At 36.0% G+C, this 24,937-nt stretch overlaps 1 protein-coding gene across 4 annotated transcripts in view; it reads left to right on the top strand.

Moving 5' to 3' along the window:
- gria2a (glutamate receptor, ionotropic, AMPA 2a) overlaps positions 1-24,937 on the top strand; it is an 85,897-nt gene that overhangs the window by 31,590 nt on the left and 29,370 nt on the right. For all 4 annotated transcript variants that reach the window (XM_005170897.4, XM_005170896.3, XM_005170898.5 and 1 more), the window contains 1 exon segment: positions 17,678-17,917. In XM_005170897.4, coding sequence (XP_005170954.1) covers positions 17,678-17,917 — 240 coding nt within the window.

The following is a 24,937-nucleotide window of genomic DNA, read 5'->3' as shown; positions in this document are numbered from 1 at the left end:
TTATCCCACTGGATTGTGGATGCCATTTCACTCGCTTATTCGAGTCGAGGTCAGCCGTGTCCCCCGGGAGTACGTGCACACTCCACTCGGAGCGTTGCATCCTCTTGGGCGCATGCACGCGGCGCCTCTCTAACAGACATCTGTAGAGCTGCAGGCTGGGCGACACCCAACACATTTGCAAGGTTTTACAATCTGCGAGTGGAGCCGGTTTCCTCAAGGGTATTAGGTAACCCTTTGGTGATTGAGGAGACAACTCGGTAGGGTGTTGAAACACGCTTGCTGCGCCATTCTCCCTAACACGGAGGTACGTGCGCCTTTTTTATCTGTCAGTAAAGTTCCCCGTCAGGTGAGCCCTGCAGATTCCTCCGTGGCCCCCAGCACTGACTCAGCGGAGGAGTCACTTGCTGGCCCACTACGTTGTAGGTCTGCCCGCTGGTCAGCCCGCGTTTTGGGTATAGGTGCCTGCTATGCGTGATCCCCACTAGGCGATCCCATATGCTTATTCCGCCACGGTTAAGTCCCCCCCCTGGGCGGACCCGTGTCTTCCCTCTCCGCTAACCACTCTTTGCTATGCGTACTCCCCCTTTTTAGGGCTAGTCCATAGGTAAATTCTGCCATCTATCCCCCCCTTGGGTAACGGATGGCCTCCGCAGCGTCCTCCCTATCGGGATTGCACGCTTCCCAACGTACTGTCGTATTTCCTAGAATTATCTAGATGCTCACGACTTCCCAAAAAATATATCTAAATCCGTAAAACTTCTGTTGAAGTAGGATAAATTAGGGCCAGGGACACGTTGGAGGACCGCGCCCCCCATGATGTGGGTGCGTCACGCTTGCTTGACTATCTCCTCATCGAGGGTGTTGGTAAGGTGCAGTCATTATGGCGCTTTCCATATTCTCCCATTCATGGCACTGAAGTTCCCCAACCGAAGGGGAACGTTCGAGGTTACAGAAGTAACCCTTCGTTCCCCGAGGAGGGGAACGGAAGTGCCATATTCCGTCGCCATAATGACTGTCCCTTAGCTGTTTGAAAGTCTCTTCAGCTTAAAAGGATGGCGTCTGCTGGCTTCAGGTGTGCTTATATGCTGAGATGATTGCAGATGTCGCACACCTGCGCAAGCTTACGCTGCCAATTAATTTCATTCATTGGCCCGTTCAATACTCTCCAGATAAGCGGCTTCTGATCCGAATCCTCCCATTCATGGCACTTCCGTTCCCCTCCTCGGGGAACGAAGGGTTACTTCTGTAACCTCGAACGTTTCCTAGTTTATTCAATAATCTTTAGAAATGACTAAAGAAAATTGCTTTATATTAACTATTATATGTTTTTTTAAAATATAACAATGAACTTATTACAATAAAATATAATAAAATCAAATTTTTAACAGAATTTTTTACTATTCATAAAGTTACAGTATTTACATATTTAAACATCAGATTCATCTTCAACATTTGGTTGAAACTTTTTATTTCAGTTAGCTTTTTTTGTTTCTAAGCAGTAAAACTAAAAAAAAAAGTTACGTCAAATTTTAAACGACAATCTCTGTGTTAAAGGCATTCGTCCCAACCCTCTCCAAAACTTGGGCCAAATCAAAGGTTACAATGGCTCAACTTTGGCACACAAGCCCAACTTTGGGCATCTCTGGTCTAGGAACTCGCATTTCGAGCCTTGTATCATGTATTAAATCTTTTCCAATTGAATGTAAGACATCGCTTATAAAGCAATAACCGTATGTATATCTTTACTTCTAAACTTTACTTTAGAATTTTTTACCATAAAGATAAAAAATGGCCAAAAGAGTTTTAAAAAAGTTTATGCTGCGCTCTACTGCACATTAAAGTTCAGCGCACTGGTTTCACTCACCCTCCAGCTGTAGCCACAACAAAAAGTGTAGAGGCTTTCACGCTGGAAACGGAATGCACTGCACTATGATAGCCACTCATTTCACTGCGCCATGCAACAGCCCATTTGATGGTGGTCAAAGTTCAATATATCCTAATATTCCTCTGTGGGTTTTTTGCTCATGACATACTGTTATCATGCATAAACCACACATGCTAACTGGACAAGGAAAATAATGTTCCCGCTCAAATAACACGCTGACAAGATATTTCTACGTAGTATAAACTCTTGTTCCTGCTGCTTGTGCTACTGTTCTGTAATGCCAACATTGATAATACCAACTCAATAAAATATTTGACTAATTCAATAAGATGTTTTTTGTGCTTTTTTTACTTATTGAGTAACATTAGGATAATATATTATTTTATAAAATAATAAAAAATTATTACAAAGCATTTTCTTTTTTAGGTTTTAGTCAAGTGCATCCAGAATATTTGGTTTCGGCAAAGAATTTCCCTTTTTGGTTCTTCCCTACTTACTATGCTTTTGCAGTAAGCAGACCTGTCATGGTAGCCATCATGCAAAATAAGAGCAAGATTAAAATGAAGTATGCTATTCTAAATTCATTCAAATAATAATTTTATAAAGGTTCATTAGTTAATGCATTTACTAACATGAACTAATCATGAACAACACATGTACAGCATTTATTAATCATAATTGAACATTTACTATTGCATTATTAACATCCAAGTCCATGCTTGTTAACATTAGCTAATGCGCCATGAGTTAACATGAACTAACAATGAACTACTGTATTTTCATTAACTAACATTTACTAAAATGAACAAATACAGCAGTAAATGTATTGTTCATTGTTTTTTCATGTTAGTAAATGCATTAATTAACATTAACTGATGAACCTTATTATAAAGTGTGACCTATAAAGGAAATACATATGCAATTTTTGTCTTCATAACATGCTGGATAAGCCTTTAGTTAACTACAATAGCATTATTAGTCTATTAGTCTAAGTGCTTTTTCCTATGGACTACATACAGTTAACATGACATTTCCAAAAGATGATTTATTGCTTTAGTCCACCCGAAACCGAACCTTCAAAGAACAAAGTAAACACACTTAATTCTTCAATTGATTTCTGTCTCATTGGTCGGAGTGTATATCATTTAGTAGCTTCTATCAAGGCAAGAGACACTGTGTATCAACTAAAGACTAAATACATTAGGTTGTTGGCAGTGCTTTGAGTTAGTGTCTATATCATGTTTGCATAGATTTATTGTGCTTAAAAAGCCAGGCTGGCTTAGAAGTGGGCGTTATCAGTGTCTAATCCATTTCTTTCTCTCCAATGCTCGGTCACACATTCTCAGATCAGATTAAACTTAATACTCTCTGTCATCCAGTGCAGCTTCAGGCACTGATTCTGCTCTTCAGCCCCCGTTTCTTAACAATGAGAATACAAACCTCACACCAGTGACAAGGAGCTTACCCTTTTCAATATTCTAAAAATTTGCATTTGTGTAAAAGGAATAGTTCACCTAAAACTAAATATATTTGGTGTTTTTGTCAAATGCTTAGACAATCCATTAGACGGGGGTTTATTACTCTAAAAAGTGCTGGTATGTATGTTATGAATTCTTAATATTATGAAGTTATATGTGAAATGTTTTTTATTTATTTATTCATTCTCAGGGCTGCACAATTATGTTACTTTCTTTTCATCCACTTAATGATTTAATTACAATAAGGCCGTGCAAGGGCTGGTATGGAAAAAAAATCCAATTGCCATCTGATCAAAATTTTGATTTACTATAATTTGATAAACAGTGTTGGGAGTAATGCATTACAAAAGTAATGTATTACAGTAACTTATTACTTTTTTTTGTTACGCAGTAGTGTAAGGCATTACTAACACATTTTCAGTAATATATTATTCAGTACATGTTCAGTAATGCCTGTGTCACAACAAACTTTTCGCTTGCAAGACATTAACAAATAAAAAATACTGCAAGTAAGTTCTATTTCCAGTTTGTGGTAAGTGAATATATGCTTATGTTGTCATTAATCTCCCCCTGGCTATTGCAACTTTTTACTTTGAATGCGGAATGATTTCCACCTCTGAGCTCGAGGTCCGAGGCTATTGGCTCAGCCTGATTCGCAGCAGCAGAAAAGAAGCAAATAGATGAAAATGGCAGAAGACAGTACATTCGCGAGATTGACATATGTGCATATTTACAAGTCGAGAGTGCATTCATGTAATATAAGCAAGCAAATCTCTGCCGGTTTCCTCTGTTCGTGGACAAAACTGCTTGTGAGCTGTCAATATACACTGCTCATGCGCAAAACCTTGCAAGCGCACTCAAAACACTAGCTGCTCATATGCGATTTATCTGCTCTCGCTCCGTCAGATGATGCAGACACAATTTGTGCCTTGTGTTTCCTCTTCCTTTCGTGCTTTTGCTCTCCAGAAATCCTCCTGTTAAACTGCTTATCCCAACAATGTTGATATGGTTTGTATATTAAAATATAAAGATGATAAGTGATAAGCCAAAGCAGCAGAAATTAAGTTTCTTTCCCTCAGTGGATTAAATTAGTCTTTTTAGAGGCATATGAATATCTGTTTGATCTGTTTTCTTTCTGAGCAGTTAGGCAATGTTTAGCCTATATGATCATTTTTATGGCCTAAAATGACTGAGGTTGAGGGGTTGGTCTTCTAATTGCCCTTTGTACTGAGAATGCTATGTTCATCATGCTTACTTTGTGCATGACAGTTTTGTGTTGTGAACCATTTGAATTCAAAGTGAATAAAATAATGGAAACAATAAGAAAAGAAACAAAATCTGCATCTTGTCATTGCATTGGAGTTTACATATCGGCTTTTTGTGTCTAATATGAATGTACCCAAGCTATTTACAGATATTGACAGATAATTACTTTACCTCTACCATACTTTTAACAGACTTGGATAATTTGTTATTCTGGCTGTCATCCTTTCTTGAATTGTCCTGAGCCTTAACATTGCCAATTATATACTATATATAGTAGTCTGGATAGGTCACAGTCATTCTGCTACATCATATCGCTTTCTACTGGATGTAAAAAGCTCTGCGGTACATTTGTCATTTTAGAATGTTACATTCTAATTCTGTAGTTATTTTGGCGAAAGTAATTAAAAAGTAATATAAGAGTCATGTAACATATTACAATTCTGAGAGAGTAATATTGTAAAGTAAGGGATTACTTTTAAATAACAGTAACAAGTAATCTGTAATTTATTACAGTTTGGAAGTAACTTGCACAACACTGTTCATAAAAGAGCAACAGGTTTGATGTGGTGGTTATGACAGCACCAAAGAATGACCAAGCATAATCACGATGTATGTTGCACTATGCTACTGTGCATTTAAAACCCTTTTTTCAATAAAGTTAATTGTCATGACAAATTAAGAAAATAACTATAGTATTTTAAATTCAATTAAATAAATTATATATAAAATCTTATAGAATTATAAAACCTTTATATTTAGATTGTTACATTTTCATATTGATTTCATGACATTTAAGGTGCATTGACAATGCTTTCCATACACAATTTTAGATTTTAGTTAACACCACAAGAATTGCTGTATTAAAATGTATCATTTTTGAATATATTTATATTTAGAATTTTTTTGTAATACAGATTTGTTCTTTAATACTGCAGTCAGATAAATAAACTGTACTTGTAATATCACCTGTTAAAAAAAAACACTCTTTGAATGTGTCTGTCATGATCACCAGCGATCCTATTCAGTTAGATCGCTGGTTCTCACACAACAAACCATGGACCACACTTCCGCCTTGTCCTGGACTACATATTCATACATGCTCTCCAGTCACACTCACACATGCTCACTCATCTAGACTGATTACACTTGCAACACCTGAGGTATATCAGAGACTGATTACACACCCTACATAAGCCACACATTCACCCTCTCAGTTTGCAGAGTCTTGTTTGCTATCAGTGACACTACAACGCGTTTCTCCCTGTCTTGTTTCTCCGTGTTTAGACGGAGTCTTGCTGGGATGGAGTCCCAGTCTTGTTTACCTTGTTCTCCTGTTTAGCTGCCTGCCTTTGGACCTATCGCCTGTATATTGATTACGACTCTGGATTTGCCCGCATATACCTGTTTACACCTGATTTGACCATTGCTTGCTTGACGCTGAATAAACCTGCATATTGGATCTTACCTCAGTTGTTGGTGTGTCATCCCCCGTGGTTACAGTGTCAAACAAAACTAAAGTACATACATAGTAAGGAAATAAATGAAAAAATTATCCTGCTTGTTTTTTGAGTGTTGTCGAACGAGTTCTTAAACACCTGTGATTGGTCATTCAACAGAAAGGGCTGCGATTGGTTCTAATGGTCAGCACAGTTCTGGTGTTATTCACTAATTAGTGACGCGAATACAAATAAACAGCCGTGATCTATAATGCATCATATTATCATAGCTGATCAGCAACTAATATTATTCAGGTTGATCTTACGTGGAAACATAAGTATTTTATGTTTTGTCAGTTTAGTCAAACAAAATGTAAGACTTTAAAGAGGAGGCGTGGCACCCAACCCCACCCCTAACCCCAACCGTCATTGGGTGATGAGCAAATCGTACTAAATTGTACAAATTAGATCGTACAAATTCATACAAATTAGCCACTAAATCAAAAACTTAAGAATTGCCGTGAGATTGCCTTCTATTATCACACTAATATTATCACAGCTGATCCGCGATAGACACGATGGAGAAAACTCACGCTGTGGAGTAACACGCTGGTGTGTGTATGTGTGTGTGTGTGTGTGTATAAACAAGTGTCGCTGTAACAGCCGAGAGAGGAGACTAAACGTTACCACACGCAAGCAGGTCAAAGGTCCACACACACACATAGAGAGAAGCAGAGCAGAGATGGAGTTCACAGCTTTTATTTAATCTCTATAGCAGTGAAATAGGGGCTTGTGGGTTCTGCTGTAACAGTTGTCTGCTTTTTAAGTAACGCTAGTTGGATTGATTAATTATTCGCGCTTGCCTTCCTCATCGAAATAATTGCAGCTTTTGCGATTTTGAAAAACATCTTTTTTCAAATTGTGTGAAAGCCCAAATTTGCACGCTAATTTAAAAAAAGAAATATGCCCATGGTGGAGGCCCATTTGTTAAAGCAGAAATGGAGGCGAAACAGATCCGAGAGAAACCTAAAAAGGGAGACAAAAACAAAAGGAAGGAAAGAAAAGTGCCGTGCTGGAGCGTTTTAGCGAAGTGGTTAACAAGGATGAATCAAGTGCTGGGTATGTAATATGCAACGGCTGTAAATCGATGTATGTTTTTATCTAAAAAAATGTTCATTTCAATCGGTTTACAATTATTATTTTACTATCAGAGATGCACATATTAGCTCAATAAATCTGCTGTTACAGTTTTTCTCGATTGCTTGGATGCAGTTGTCAACTGAAGCTCCACATTTTCAAAACAGTTAACACACAGGCCTAAACAGCGGCACTCATGGTCAAAATGACACATTTTGCTTGCAAAAGGCACATATCGTGTCAAAACATTTAACATATGCAACAAAAGCTAGTTTTACCTTCAAACTACACAACTTGCAAACAAGTATATGAGCTCTTTCAATTAATCATTACACAATGGACAACAAAATACAAAATACAGAACTCAAAATGCACCACCATTGCTTGCCATTGTAGCTTATAGCCAATGACATTTGTTGTCTCTATTTGGGATGTCAAATTCGCCTTTTTGCAAAGAATTGGATCAAGAATAAGATGTGCTTTGATTGAATATATATTGAATTCATGACATTTTTCAAACTGTGGCTGAAAACTGAAATACTGTATATAAAAAAAAACAGACAAAAGTAATAAAATACTGTAAATATTAGAGAAAACACATGTAAACTAATATACAGTCAAATCTATTGGGAGTATAGGACATAGCCATATTGACCTCTTCCATCAATGCTGGCACAGAACAACACAGACCTTCCATCGTTTTTATAAGGTTTGCAGAATGATGGCTAATTGAAGATTTGTGTGAAGGAGTGTCAAACCGGTGCTTCAGTGATTTCATACTGATGTTGGTAGTTTTTAATAGTTAGGAATAGATGGATTCTGTTTGGTTACCAAACTAAAACAATGGAGTTTGGACTGCTTGAATGACATCTGTGTTAACTGTTTGGAAAAATGGTGGGGAAAATGTGTCAACCCAATGAGAAAGGGTTTACACATTTGCAAGACCGGTCCTCTGCTCTGCTGGGATAGTGATAATGAAAATGAAGAGGAACCTAGTTTCTTTAACCAGGTCAAAGCAAACTAGAAAAACTGTAATAACGAATAATCCACGCTGGCCTATCATCATGTTTAAAATAAAGAACTAGATTTATTAAACTGACATTTGTGTTAATTAGCATGAAGCCGTGGATTCGGGTGACATTTCAGCTAATCCGCGCATCTCTATTGTTGAGTTTGCATGATCTCCCAGTGGTCGCATGGGTTTCCTTTAGGTGCTCCAGTTTCCCCCACAGTCCAAAGACATGCGCTACGAGTAAATTAAATGAACTAAATAGGCCGTAGTGTATGTGTGTGTGCAAATGAGTGTGTATGTATGTTTCCCAGTAATGGGTTGGGGCTTCAAGGGCATCCGCAGAGTAAAACGTATGCCGGAGAGTTGGCGGTTCATTCGGCTGTGGCGACCTCTGAAATAGAGACTAATGAATAGGCCCAGATTTTTACCCCATCATTGATTCTGTTTATTTACTTGTATAAATGTATGCAAATTTATATTTATTCACTTTTTTAATTAATTTAAACCATATTATTGACTACTATGAAAATGTGAATATAACTGATTAAAAATACAGTTTGTAAAGTAATATTTTCTGCCTTTTAGTAGATATATTATATAGAAGATTTGCTTTGTTTACCAAATAAAGTGGATCTAATTGGATTTGCATTTAGTTATGATACTCCCAAAATTATTCTGCATAAACCTGCAGATTTTTTACTAAATCTTTCACAGAAATAGGAAAAAATGTCAGCAGATTCCGTCTGGCCCTACTAATGAATGAATGAATGTTGGTTGCCATAACCAGGATAACAGGATGGGATTTGTGAAATATATCTAATTGTGATTTTTCTGATTTGATTTGCAATTTAATTTTAGGAAGTTAAGCTTTAGCTCAGCTAGCATTTTTTGTTTTTAAAAAATGTCTAATAGATGTCTAATAGACGTCTAAATGTAGTTGCCTTGGCTAAAACTAGGCTAAATTTGGGCTGTCAGTGAAAACAACAAGAGAACAAAAGTGTGCTCGCACTCATTTGGCTACTAAGACTGTCACACAAGGACAGTCAGGCTCTTGCTCTCGGATACATATTTCACGCTGGACCACAAACCCAGTCTTATGTTACACAGGTATTTTGGCTGTGCACAAGGATATATAATCTGGGCCAAAGTTATTGATTTTTCTTTTACGCCAAAAATTTCTTTTAAGCTCTAGTTGGCAAGTAATGCGGATGTAACACTAGCAACACAAAAGATTCAGGAATTATATCTCAATAGTCTTGAATCCACAAACAGAAATACACAGGAGACTTTCTGGTAAACGAACACACAATCACACTTGTGTACTGTTGGGATGTTTTCATCCACTCTGGGGTAATTTTAAGTCTTAAACTTTTTAAAAAAACTTTTTCTGTGCTTTAGCTGGCAAAATGATGATTGGTGACAAATCTTATTTTGACACATATTTTGAGAAAATGCTTAGAATTAAAAAAAAGCTCAACGCTACACTCTGGGCAAATTTACTACCCTTTTGTTATGTTAGGGATGAAAACATTTACTAAATTAAATTAGCATAAATCTTTTAGTCCCTTTATTAATCCGGGGTCGCCACATGAACTGCCAACTTTTCCGGCAAGTTTTTAAGCAGTGGATATCCTTCCAGCCGCAACCCATCTCTGGGAAACATCCACACACACATTCACACACACACACTCATACACTACGGACAATTTAGCCTACCCAATTCACCTGTATCGCATGTCTTTGGACTGTGGGGGAAACCGGAGCACCCGGAGGAAAACCACGCGAATGCACGGAGAACATGCAAACTCCACACAGAAATGCCAACTGAGCCGAGGCTCAAACTAGCGACGCAGAGACCTTCTTTGCTGTGAGGCGACAGCACTACCTACTGCGCCACTGCTTTGCCCAGTCCTGATTAAAACAACTAAATTGCTAAGCACATTACAGGATTTTAACTCTTTAATTGCCAAGTTCATAAATGATGTAACTGATTTTGTGGAGGATAAAAACACAAAATTTCTTATTTTCAATATAAAAAGTAATTGTAGACTGGATTGTTTTTAACCTTTTATCACACATGTCTTGGACATGTGAAACAACATTGCCTTTGATGCATTGTTTTTGGTCAATTTCCATTTTTTCTCCCTAATTTACTGTGGGTGGCTGTTTTTACCCCTTTGACTTCCATTGTAGCCCCATTTTTTGATTACAAAACCATGACAGCATATAATCATGCATTTTTGATTGTAGGTAGTTTTCCCTGTTGGGAAGAGGTAAAAATTTGTCATTTTACTGTTGATCATCTTATTATCTAACTTTTTAGATAGGGTTAATAAAAAAAAGGTTATAATGGAAGTCAATAGGGCAAAAAAACACCACCAACAGTAAATTAGGGAGAGAAAAATAAAAATCTAACGATGCGTCAAAGCCAATGTTGTTACTAATCATGCAAATGTCCAAGACCATGATAAAAGGTTTTTAAAAAATCCAGTCCACATTACCTTTTATGTCAAAAATAGGTCATTTTGTGTGTTTTTTTTTCAACAAATCAGTGACATCATTTGTGAACTTAGCAATTAAAGAGTTAAAATCCTTTCATTTTAAAAACATTTAGTAGTTTTGACCAGGACTAAGGTTGATTAACAGATTCATGCAAAACAAAATGTAAAAAATAATTATTTGATGCATTTTTACATGTTTTCATTCCTTACATAACAAAAGGGTTATGTTACATTTGAACAGTGCAAGGTTTAATAATGACAAAAAATTACAGTGAACTAAAACTAAACTAAATAAAGAGTTTATACACAGAACTAAATCAGTAAACTAACAAGGAACAGGTGGAAACAAATGTTGACCATGTTAAAAAAACAGACAACACAAGAAAACTATTGTAAAGATCTACAGCCCTGGATATGCTGTATGATTTTCATCTGACTTTGAGACAGTTTATGTGTTTAATGAAACAAGACAAAGTCCAAAAAAAATTTTTTTTATGCAATATTATTCAATAATTTGCACTTTTCTGATTTTCTTTAACTTTTATTTAATTGACAAAAGTACAAAGAAAAGATTTCCAGTGTTTTCAATGAGCAAATAAATTGTATTCTTGAAATATAAACAAAGTTTGATTTTAATGGCAGCAACACACTTCCCAAAAGTTAGGATAGAAGCTAATTAAAAGCGAAAAGGTCATAGGATCGAAATGAGACAGTTTTGAAGCAGTCCACAATAAGAAGGTGAATTGGTGATTTACCTGGGCTTCATGGTTGGGTATAAAATTAGCATCTCAGTGTTTGCAAATAAAGATCACCAAGAACACAATGGCGATGTGTGCTGATCTCAGAGTCCACATTTCCGCATGGGAAACCACATTTTTAAAAACCAGACATTGAGATTACAGTCTCAATGTTCAGAGAGTCCGTCCAGATTTTCATGAGTGACAGATGCAAAAACAAACGTCTGTCATGGTTCAGGGAACAGCAAGGCAAGCGGCATGGGTGTGAGAAATGTGAACAAAACGTATCTGACATGGAGGCATATATTGGCAAGTGACATATACTGCCATTAAGATAACGCCTTTCATGGTAAGTCTATGGTTAGTCAAGTCTCATTCTGCATGTGCTCACAAAAGTGATGTGCTTGACCTTTCTGTAGTCTAGATCAGAATAGACATTGTTCTATTGAAAATGCATGGCGCATAATAATAACCACTGACTGTTGAGCATCTGAAGTTTTGTATTATGGCAGATTGGGCAAAACATTTTGATTGTAAAAGTTTCGTATAAAGTTTGTGTAATCAATTTCCAGATAATTAAACATAGTATTAAAAGTATTATATTGATGTGACTAAGTATGTTTACATTGGCACCAGTAATCCGATTTTAATATGATTAAGACAATACTCTAATTACAGTTTTTTACAATGGCTATGACACTTTTTTCAATACATTTAACAAGTTTGCTAAACTCTTAACGCAGCAACACACCTAAAACACACAATTGGCAAAACAGTTAATTTTATGCTCAAAATCACACATTATAAACTAAACCTCTAAACTACTTTTCAAAAGACAATAATAAACGAACACACTACACCATGTCTAACAAAACACTGCAATCATGTTTCAAAATGAAATTATTGTTCAAAACACAAACACATGTTCTCTTCCAACAGAAACATTAAGTCAATCAGAACAAACTGACAATAAAAACACTATCATCAGCTGACATTACAGAAACTCCATTAGTTTATGTGTCAGCTCTGCCCTTATATTTGAAGTCTCGTTACAGTTTTGTTTCGTTGGGTTAAGTAAATGCAGGCATTTTCTTTCGTTTACGGCAACAATTTTATACAAAACGAAGAAAAAAAATTGCTTTATAAAATTTACAGTTTATGTAAAAAAAATACAGACACAGAATTTCTGCAGTACAGACTTTTTTTGCAGAAGGACATCACTGCAAACAGGAAAAGCACCACAATTATAATAAAATAACAAAGTAATCTTCTATACTTCCCAGTCTTTTGTCACATGTTCTCATCCACATTATACTTGATATCTTCTGTGGCCCGGCACGGTAACTGTGGCCCTTTGGCCTATTATGTTTTCCTACGGCGACATCCCCAGCCTTGTCAACATTGAAAATTTCATGTGGTACTTGATTGGCCTCTAACTTCATGACTTTCTGAAAGTAATTAGACACAGTGTATGCAAATGCTGTACTGTATATGTACTGTATGTACCAATGAACTCCAGGTTTAAAGAGTAGTTTACTGCAAAACACACTGTGTATAGTACAGTAATGACTGTAATGCATAATCTTACATGGACGTATTGGTGACAGAGTTCTTTGATGCGCTCACTGTTCCTTTCAAAAACCTCAAGAGTCAACTATTAGAACATATGATCATGTGATTGGAAAAACCAAAACAAGACATGAGTGTGCTTTCTAGATGGGCTTTCTAGATGGGCTAGTGTGCTTTTTCCAGCTGTCATATATATATATATATATATATATATATATATATATATATATATATATATATATATATATATATATATATATATATATATATATATATATATGAGAGACTCATATTGCTGTTATATAAATTAAAAAAAAATAATATATATATATATATATATATATATATATATATATATATATATATATATATATATATATATATATATATATATATATATATATATATATATATACATTTCTTTATTTATTTATATAACCGCAATATGCTGTTTCTCATTGGCAATTGAATAAAATACAGGGAATAAACTTATGTTTCAATTCAAATGCAGTTCACAATTAGAACAGCTGTTCACTTTGACTTTATCCTATATAATTTCTGTTTAGAACATGGTGTTGTCTGTTCTGACATACTGTGTTAAAGCATTTGTAAATTTGACTGTAAAATTACATTGTTTTGGTCTTGGTTGTGTTTGTGTGTAAAAGAAGTTAAAGCATTTTAAATTTGTGTTAACTGGATGCATTTTGTGTCAAAACAACAAGAAATGTGTTAATTGTATAGCCCACGAAGACGGATGTTGTGGTAACTGTGTTAAGAGTTTAGGAAACTTGTTAAATGTATTGATAAAAGTGTCATAGCAATTGTAAAAAACTGAGTCTACCATTTAAACAGTGATTTTTGATTACCTTAATCCGAGTCATAAATGAACTAAGCAGAAACTAGATTAAGACATGTGCAGTATGCTGATTTTAGTGCTGTTATTGAAGTGCAGTACAGACATGTAAACACCGCAATCAAACTATTACCGCCATGAAGGACTTTCGCCACATTTTGTGACAGGAAAGTCAATACACACACGGCTGTTTGACACTATTCTCTGCACCTACCCAGTCAGTGAAGGACCACAGATACCTGAATCGCGAAATGCTGAGTTTTTATCCCATACGGCATGTGGTAATTCCATTAAAACAACACTCTTCCAGCAGTTCATACTCACATCCAATATCTCGTTTGTCATGGGGGCATGCATGAAATGTTCCTGAATAAGTGTGAAAGTGTCGAACTGGAATTAAAGTCAACAAATTAAAAATGAAACACCTAAAATTACATGAAACTCTTTAGGAAATGTGGATAGCGTGGTGACGCAATGATGTCAATCAAACTCTGTGCTATAACATGCAAAATGGGATCATGAAGGAAACATTCAAAAAGCATCTCAAGTAAACACCTTCATATTGTCTTCATATGTCTTAATCAGATAAAGGCAAATAATTTAATTGCTGATGTCCATGTAAACGTAGTTTTAAGGGCCATTCACATTTGGCATCTTTTGCGCACACAAGTTCATTATTTCCAGCGGAGGCACATAACTTGTGGCCGCATGTTGGGCGTGATTAGCACACAGCACAAAACGTATTGCACAAGCACCTAGTTGAAAATATCTCCACTTTTCAGAATGGCTCAAGTGCACCATGAGTCACGTGAAAAGAACTGAATAATCAGCTTCATACTTTCTATGGAATTTACACATTTTGCTAGACTAATTACCTCAAATTAACACAGAACATTAATTTTCTCCAAAAATAAAACTTGTATCAGACCTGCAGCAATGTTTTTTAGTTTGTACTCCTGTGAGAAAATGGTTGATGGTCGTTTACAACAACAACAGACAAACATGGGAGCATGAGCGCAAATCGCATTAAAAATAGTGAAGGAAGCGATGCGCCCCCACTTTCAACACGCTTTTATACACCATATGTGTTTAAGTCTGTTCCAATTATTATTTATTATTATTGTTTATTGTAGGCATCATAGTCTGTAGCTATCAGACCTGCAATTTAGCTAGTTGATGCTTTCCTCTATTTCACATTTCAAATTGAATAAACAACATCGCTTGCAACTGTCAAGCCACCTCCGCATTCATAAATATGGCAGCATTTTTTTTTTGTTTATCTATTTTAACCAATCAGCTTACAGAATTGCACATATGACCAAGGAGCATGATTCTTCCAGGACTGCATTTTTCTTGAAAATACCTATTTTCAGGTTAGCAGTGTTGCCTCACTGCAAGAAGGTCGCTAATTCGAGTCCCAGCTGGGCCAGTTGGCATTTCTGTGTGGAGTTTGCATGTTCTCCCTGTTTTAGGGAGTTTCCTCCAAATGCTCTGGTTTCCCCCACAGTCCAAAGACATGCAGTATAGGTGAGCTGGATATAGAGTGTATGGGTGTTTCCCAGTACTGGGTTGCACCTGGGAGGGCATCCGCTACGTAAAACATATGCCAGATTAGTTGGCGGTCAATTCTCCTCCTGACAAATAAGGGACTAAGCCAAAGGAAAATGAATGAATACCCATTTACTGTACTAATTTCTGGGTCTCCCATGTGTTTATTTCACATGTATATTGTGAGCAGTCAAGTTACACCTTGACTCTTGAGCATTGGCTTTCTCATTTAATAAACTCTTGTCTAATTAATTTATGAATAATCACATTCATAGTTTTGACCTGTTGTGAGATAAATAAAAAGAGAAAAATAATGAAGTAAATAAACAAGTGTAGTGTGTCTCTCAATTTTAAACTAAAGTCATATGTCCTATATGTTCTTTTCACCTTATTCTCAGCGTACGAGCGAGACTTCCGGTCTCATTCTCTTCCAGTCAGCTTTAGATGTTAAAAACAGCTTGATACTGTACACTGCTTAATGTTGCAAACTGATATTTTATGATATTATTCTGCTTTGTCTGTGTCATGAACACACTTGTTTGAAGAGCAAGTAGTTTGACGTTTTCTGCCGTTTATTATTACTTTTTATTTATTGCACAGCCAACTGAATTGGAAGTTCTAAAACAATCGCAAACAGGGGTGCACTTCTGCATTGAAGGTCAATTACTAGGAATTACTGCAAAAAATTATATAGAATACTAACATTATGGTCACACTGTGCCCAGCCTTACAGTCCGCCCATAATATGGATGTTATGCAGGGCTTGACATTAACACCCGCCAGCCTGCCAAATGCGGGTAGATTTCAGTGGTGGCAGATTAGACAGACGCTCCCTATAGCCAATTTGACTGGTTGAAAATATTATTTAAATTGTAGTTTTTTAAAAGCAAGGTTTGACAATTAGGATGGCCCAATATGCATGCAAATGCAATCTTAGAATCAAGAAGCAGAACGATAAAAATAATTGTGGTCACGCGAACAAAAGAAAGCAGGTGAATACCGAATGAGAGGATAATCATTCGCATGCACAAGTGATGTAATGCGCGCGACTGTTTAAAAAGCACGCGTGCTCCCGTTTTCTTACGTAACCGTGCCTGGAGATGCAACTGGTATGATCAGTTCTTTTTGAAATAAACTGAACAAAAAGTGATGCTCGGGCACTCACAGTCCAGGTGCTCTAGATGCATGTAATCATCCTTTTATCATCAAACACAGTGTTTTTCACCTGCTTTCTTTTGCTTACAGTTCTTTTTTGTTAAAATTATTTAATTATCAGATTAACTCCCCATTTATGTATAGATAACAGGTGATTTAAGACCCAGGACAGATTACTGTGCATAGTTTTAGATATACGAATAATTCTTTTTTTTAAATGTCAGTTGTTTTTGTTTTGTTTTGTTTTTTTTAATTAAAAAAAAATGTATGTATACAGCTATATTTTATTTGTTTTGACACGTTATTTAAAATTTAAGAAATAATTATTTATTTATTTTTTCGTGTAAAAGAGTTAAATTTGGTAAAACCTTCATTTTGAGCCCTGACAAGTTATGTGAAATAAAAACTAATTGTAGTGAAACACTATGAAAACACAACCCATTTGCTCATGCACATTGAGCAGCTCATACACAACACACACAAAAAAGTGAAATGAATGAGGAGGCATGTGGAAATAGCACAAAATCTAAATCAAGTGATTTTAGCATGTCAAAGTCAAATTTATGCATGTAAAATATATTTTCCCATCAACAAAATTGTGGTTATAGTGAAAATGCTGAGTGGCTAGTAACTACTAGCCACAGTGGCTGGTGATCAAAAAAGTTCATGTCAAGCCTTGATGTTATGTAGTTTTGACATTTATTGCTGTAGGTTACCACCGCCATTAACACAGATTAAAGGTCAGGATAAAATATGAATTGATGTTGTCTATTTTCTAATTATTGCTTTTGTTTAAAACACTTTTTTGACCTGTATAATTAGCATGTCAACATAACAACAGACTTGTCTCTGGTAATGTTTGCAGGATGTCTCCAATCATTTAGCCCACTTAAAAGTTCATTTTCCATGTCAACCTCGAGTTATATAAATATATCTGCTGCAATAGTCAAACTGTACACAATTTGGTCATTCTATTGTGTGTGTATTTGTAGAGAAAATGGGAGATTCTGAATATTCCATTTGCTGTTATCCGCCAGAATTGTAATATGTTGTTATAATTAATAAATTGCTCATCTCTGTTACTGTTTCTTTTTTTTCAGTTTGCTCCCAGTTTTCCAGAGGAGTGTACGCTATCTTTGGCTTCTACGATAAGAAGTCGGTGAACACAATCACGTCATTCTGCGAGACGCTGCACGTGTCCTTCATCACACCCAGTTTTCCAGCAGATGGCCTCAACCAGTTTGTCCTGCAGATGAGGCCTGATATTAAAGGGCCCCTCATCAGCCTGGTGGAGTATTACAAGTGGGAGAAGTTTGCCTATCTGTATGACAGCGACAGAGGTAAACACTCGCTCTTCGTTCTGTTTTGAGAAATGTATGCATTCTTTATCTTTTATTCACAGCCAAGGCTTTTTCAGAGCTACTTGCACACACACATAAACACACTCACACACACACTAGAGAATTCAATCAATAGTCCTATTACTTTGTGGTGAAATGCCTCTTGGAGAAAGAGCATGTGAGGTGGGAGTGCTAGAGATAAGCATTACAGTCTCTCTCTCTCATTCACACTGTTTTATTTATATCCATTTTAACTATTTAACCATAGCTTCATCTGTTATTTACTTTCAGGCTCTCAATATCTAATCAGATGTGACATGGCAGGTTTCTGTTGACAGCCAATTTATCTGTCACCATTAAACACAAAACAGCATATATTTTGTGCAACACGCTGCGATGTGTGAAAAATGATAACGCAAAAACAGAAACAACATGTCATTTGTGACTTGTCACTGTTGCGGCTGGTTATTGGACACAATATTATTGTTTGTTTTTTACTAAATCTATAGTGCGCAGCACGGTGACTTAATGGTTAGCACTGTCACCTCAAAACAAGAAAGTCACTGGTTCGAGACCTGGCTGGGCCAGTTGGCATTTCTGTGTGGAGTTTGCATGTTCTCCCTGTTTTGGCGTGGGTTTCCTTTGGGTGCTTCGGTTTCCACTACAGTACAAAGATATAGGACAAAAAACATGTGCTATAAATGAATTGAATAAACTAAATAAACTATGAGAGTGTATGGGTGTTTTCTAATACTGGGATGCAGCTGGAAGGGCATCCACTACACACATAAAAATATTCTGGAGTAGTTGGCAGCTCACTCTGCTGTGGCAACCTCTAAAATAGAGACTAGGGCAAAGGAAAATGAATGAATGAATGAATCTACAGCAGGGCAATACAGATAATTTTCACATTAATTAATGTGATGTTTTATGAACAAATTTCAGAAGAATCATTTTTTGACAAGGCAATCAACTTAAGAACAAACATCAATAAATAGTCAAACACGTCATACCTCTGTTTTCTTTTGACTTCAGCATCTCTCCACCACCCCAAGTCCACACTTTTAAACCCGATACCTACTTAAATATGAAGGGGGAGCATTCTGGTGTCGGGCTACACACTGCGCTTTGACCCTATCGCTCTCTCTCCTGATAAGGGGAATAACATGAGTTAGGGTGTCTTTCTGAGCTCAAAGTCCGCTCCCCAGACAGCACACCAAATATGCATCTATTCAGTCAAATATCTGTAAGTGTGAACTCATGAATAATGTTTAATGAGCTTTATATATAGATATATAATTTCCTGAAGACATGTTTCACTTTCTAAATGGCTGATTCTACATGCAGTTTTATCTTGACTTGTGCTTGTCTGCACATAATAAAATTCATTCATTCATTCATTTTCTTTTTCAGCTTAGTCCATTTATTAATCTGGGGTCGCCTACATATTAAAATACTAAATATTAAAATGTTCAGGTTTTCAGACAGATTTTGAATTGAATAAAACCTTGCACAAATTTTAGGCTCCCATCAGTGCATTAATAAATATCCCCAAATGATACTCAAATCCTTGAATATACATAAACAAAAAATTGAGTATAGTAATATGGCTAAAAAACAATAGAATTAATAGCCTAGTACTGGGTTGTGGCTCGAAGGACACCCACTACGTCAAACATTAGCTAGAGTAGTTGGAGGTTCATTGCGCTTTGCCAAACCCCTGATAAATCAGGGATTTTGCCAAAGGAAAAAAAAAAATAAATGAATGAATGAATAAATACATAAATTAAAAGTTTTATACATTTTTTTCTTCACTTTATAATTAAAATATTCGTTGATGCTGATTAAAGCTACAGTACAATAGTTATTCAGAGCAGTGATTGAATCTCACATTTTGATCAGAGGTGTCACTTCCAACAGATCTTTCAACAAGCATCTGACAGGTCTTGACAGCATTTGGTGGACAAAAGTGTGTGTGTTAAGTAGGGCTGCACAATTTATTGTTTTAACATCAATATCACAATGTGTCAAATCGCAGGTAATGTGGAGTCAAGATTATATTTGACCACAATTTTAGAGTCATTTCAGTCACCACAGCAGAATGAACTTTTCCGGCATATGTTTTACGCAGCGAATACCTTTCCAGCAGCAACCGATTACTGGGAAACATACATACACACCAGTGATGTGCAGTGAGGTTTGTGGCTGGTGAGGCACGACTCTTTCAGGGTCATATGCACGCAATATATTTGCCAACTACCGATTGTGTTTCATATCAGCATTCTTTCCATACTCATGGCAGATACATATTGGACCAAGGAAGACTCTAAAATGTATTGCGATTCAATATGCCTACAAAAAACACCAAGGTGGATGCCACAGACAGTTATAACAAGCGACACAGCATCATGGCAGATGCTCTATTTCTCTCTCTCTCTCTCCCTCACTCACAAACACACACACACACACACACAAGCATGCACGCACACACACACACACACACACGCACAAACACACACGCACACACACACACAGAATTTGCACACTGGTCTTACCTTTACTTGTAAATTTAATCTTGAAATGACTTGAATTACTTTGAAATGATCGAGTTATCTTCTGTCCCGTCCTTTGAAGCAAGCCCTTTAGCTCCCACATTGGTCATCCATTATTTATTCACATTTTGATTAAAAGTCTAACTTTGAGAGATTTTTGAGTTGAGATATTAACGTTACGTCCAAGATTTTTGCAATCAGTCCGAAGCAAGACGTGAGGCACAGCTCGGTGCAGCCTCACCTTGCTTATCAACAGGAGATACGCGAAATACAGCGATTTTGATTATAAAATGAATTGAAATAATTTGAATCATTCAGAAATTGCATTTATAGTACAGATTAGTGGACAAACATTTATCTTATCATTAGTATACATCTCATGATGGCAGGTGAGGAGGATGAAAGGTGAGGCACTGATACACACTCACACACACACTCATACACTACGACCAATTTAGTTAATTCAATTCACCTGAAGCACATACCTTTGTACTGTGGGGAAACCGGAGCACCAGAAGGAAACCCACGGCAATAGAGAGAACATGCAAACTCCACACAGGAATGCCAACTGATCCAGCCAGGACTCAAACCAGCGACCTTTCATTTCAGTTTTATCACAAAGAAAATGTTTATCAGTTGTGTGTGTTTTTAAGGCTTGTGACTGTGTAGGCATTTTAAGTGAGTTTAAAGCATTTGGGCACAATGAATTATTGCATTTTGTAGCTTTAACAAAAATTATTTAATTTTATTATGTATACAATGAAGACTATACAATTTTATTGTACATTTAATTAACTTTATTCAATATTAATGTATAAATAATTTTAAAATAGAGCTATTCATGTTATTTGGTGAAATATTGCAATATAAATTGCAGAAAATAAAAATATCGCAAATCGTCTTAAGCCTTAGTGTTAAGAAAATAATTAATATTTGTAATGTCAAAATTAGATTACTACATAAAAATGAATAATGAAAGCAGCCAAAGTATAGCTTTAGTGACCACAACACAACAACAAACTCCTTTTGCATGCAAAGATGAAAGACTTAATAACTGGACACCTCAAACAGTAAGCCAAATCAAACTGCATTTATGTGAGGTTGTAGAAACTGAGATCGCACTGGTATTACATGACTCACCCTAGTTGTTTGTTCTAAGTCATCTTTAATTTCTGAATCAAATTAAAAAAAACATAGTTTGGCAAACAATATGTTCAGACGATGTGTTCCTCTGTCATTACAAATAAATATGTGTGGAAAAATTCTTCTACCTTATACCCTGCAATCTTTTTTCTTTGCAGTGCCTTCTCCTGGCAACGGCATCTGCAGCCATTTCAAGCACAACATTAAAAAACAAATTTTTTAGCCTTTTAATAACGGTGCAATTACCCATAGTTTGATGTGCGCTAACGTTAGTAAATGGTGTTGCACTAATTAATTAATTTAAATTCATTTATTGATGATAAATTAAAATTCTCTCTTTCCATAAATTTTGCATCTGACCAGGAAACTCCTACAAATGCATATTCAGTAAAGTCAGGCACAAAAATGGCTATGTCCATGTCTCTACAGCAGGGGTGGGCAAACTCGGTCCTGGAGGGCCGGTGTCCTGCACAGTTTATCTTCAACTCTAATCAAACACACCTGTTTATAGATTTCTAGTGATCTTGAAGACACTGATTGGCATGTTCAGGTGTTTTTGATTAGAGTTGGAGCTAAACTATGCAGGACACCGGCCCTCCAGGACTGAGTTTGTCCACCCCTTCTCTACAGTGCTATTCTTCTCTGCAGGTTTTAGTAAATAATAGCATTACTGTTTTAAGGCCAAAAAGACTTTCACTTGTGCAGCCTTTAAATCTGGCCCCTAGTGTACACTTTTACTTCTCCTCAAATCTTGTGTGCAGAAGCTGCTCGGAGAAACAGTGTCTCTTTATCATTAAGGAGCGCCTCCAAAAGTCACATACCGTTACATGATTTGATTGGTTTGGAGGTTGTGTAGGAAGGGCAACAGCACATGGCGTTAATGTAAAGGGATTAAATGTGGCCATTTTCAGAACCATTCATCGTGTTTTTGAACCTAGATAACACAGTTAAATCAGAATTATTAGCCCCCTTTGATTTCTATTAAAAATATTTCCTAAATGATGCTTAACAGAGCAAGGAAATGTTCACAGTATGTCTGATCATATTTTTTCTTCTAGAGAAAGTCTTATTTGTTTTATTTTGGCTAGAATAAAAGCAGTTTTAATTAAAAAATTTTAAGATCACAATTTTTAGCCCCTTTGAGATTTATTTATTTTTTGATAGTCTACAGAACAAACCATCATTATACAATAGCTTGCCCAATTAACCTAACCTGCCTAGTTAACCCTTTAAATGTCACTTTGAATGTCACTTTAAGCTGTATAGTAGTGTCTTGAAAGCTGTATAGTAGTGTCTTGAATATTTAGTCAAATATTATTTACTGTCATCATGGCAAAGATAAAATAAATAAGTTATTATAGATGAGTTATTAAAACTATTATCTTTAGAAATGTGTTGAAAAAATCTTCTCTCCGTTAAGCAGAAATTGGGGAAAAAATAAACAGAGGGGCTAATAATTCAGGGGGACTAATAATTCTGACTTCAACTGTACACATACATAATTCTCTTGCACAGCTATGTCATTATATCACATTTGATATCAAGGGTGGTTCAGATTGTAGCTAATGCTGTTTATATGGCACCTGCTGTATCAGAGGTAAATGCAGTAATCACATCAGTTACATCAGGTTGGATTATGCATAGAAAGATTTAAAATACAGGAGAATAACAAGGAAATATTTAAACACGATGATAGCTTGATCCAATGGTAAAATACAGGAGAATCCCAGGAAAAATGAGATAAATGTTTAAATCTACTAAAAAGAAAATTGACTGGATTAAGGTTTCCTTTACAGAGCCCCTATTATGCATTATAAAATGTCATGTTTTGGTTTTGGGGGTCTTCAACAACAGACAGATATGCTTGCAAGGTCAAAAAACACTTTCATGAAAAACTCTTTCATTGTCTTATAATATTTATTTATTTTACCTAATTATCCCAATGACTCCGATATGATTTGTCGTTTATTGTGTCTCACATCAGCTGCTTAAATACATGTGGTTGTTGTATGTTTGGCTGAGTGTTAGACACACTCAGTCATTCTTCCAGAGTATATGCAGTCAAAACTCTAGATTTTTGTTTCTTGTTGTACATATTAAAGAAGTAGTTTAAATTGCTATGAAAATACCACAAATAATAGCCATAATAATTATTATTCTGTCCCAATCAATTGTCCCAACAATGTAAGAACAGCAGAAAGCAGTTCGGGTAACTTAACGTGTCAATTGTTCTCCTAAATATCTTTTTTTTTTAGACTACAACAAAGAGGGGGAAAGGATATTCACATTTACTATAACAAGTTCAATTCAACTAGCAGTACAAATTTACTAATGTCCATAGTTTTTATGCAAATATTAATAAGCATATGAGGAAAATCTATTAAATTAGACCATTTAAATCAAATATTAGCAAAATTATCATATTTGTTACACCAGCATAATGTGTAAACCATGTGTTTGTACAACAAAATATAAGTGGAATAAAACTGATAATAATCAAATGATCCTTAAATATTTACAAAATAGAGCTTTAGTAAAAATAGAGCAATTGTGGACATATATTTTAATGTTTTAATCAGCCACAGAATTTAAACGCAAGTGTGTTAGGCTGCGTCCGAAACCTCATACTTCCATACTTTACAGTAAGCTAAAATCAGTATGCGAGCCGAGTAGTATGTCCGAATTCATAGAATTAAAAAATCAGTATGCGAGAAATACCCGGATGACTTACTATTTTCGGCGAGATCCTGAAGTGCGCATCCCATGCACGCTGCGCTATCCCATGATGCACCATGATAGAATTCATGAATGGGAGTGAAGCGACGCAACTGACGCAGGTAGGTCACATGACCATGACAAAACGGCGGATATAGTACGTCCGAATTCCATTCATACTTCTTACATCATACTGCATAGAACATACTTTTCTAACGGCCAACTATACGTTTAAATTCAAATAGGTAGTTTCGCACACAGCCTTACTCTCTTCCGTACACTGAGACAAAATGAAAGTAAAACTAATCTAAATGCAGTACTTTAAATGTTGACTAAGTGGTGGGTCAAAACCACAAGTGGCTAGGTGCAACTGCACAACGATAGTGGTTCGAGAATATATGTTTTGGCGGGGCGAATCTCGTAATATTTTTGACGTCAGTTGCAGGCCAGCAGTTTGAGAACCCTGGTATAAACTGTGTTTACTGACATCGATGCGAATGGACAAAAGATTCCACAAAACGAATCACTCTTTCTTTTACGAATCAATAGTTGTAAACACGGTACACTATCAGATTTAAACCTCATCTGGATGTTTTCATTCACTTAGAGC

Source organism: Danio rerio, chromosome 1 (assembly GCF_049306965.1).
Source record: "Danio rerio strain Tuebingen ecotype United States chromosome 1, GRCz12tu, whole genome shotgun sequence".
Taxonomy (NCBI): domain Eukaryota; kingdom Metazoa; phylum Chordata; class Actinopteri; order Cypriniformes; family Danionidae; genus Danio; species Danio rerio.
Note: the sequence above shows the minus strand (reverse complement) of the source record. Positions and strands in the feature narration are given on the sequence as shown.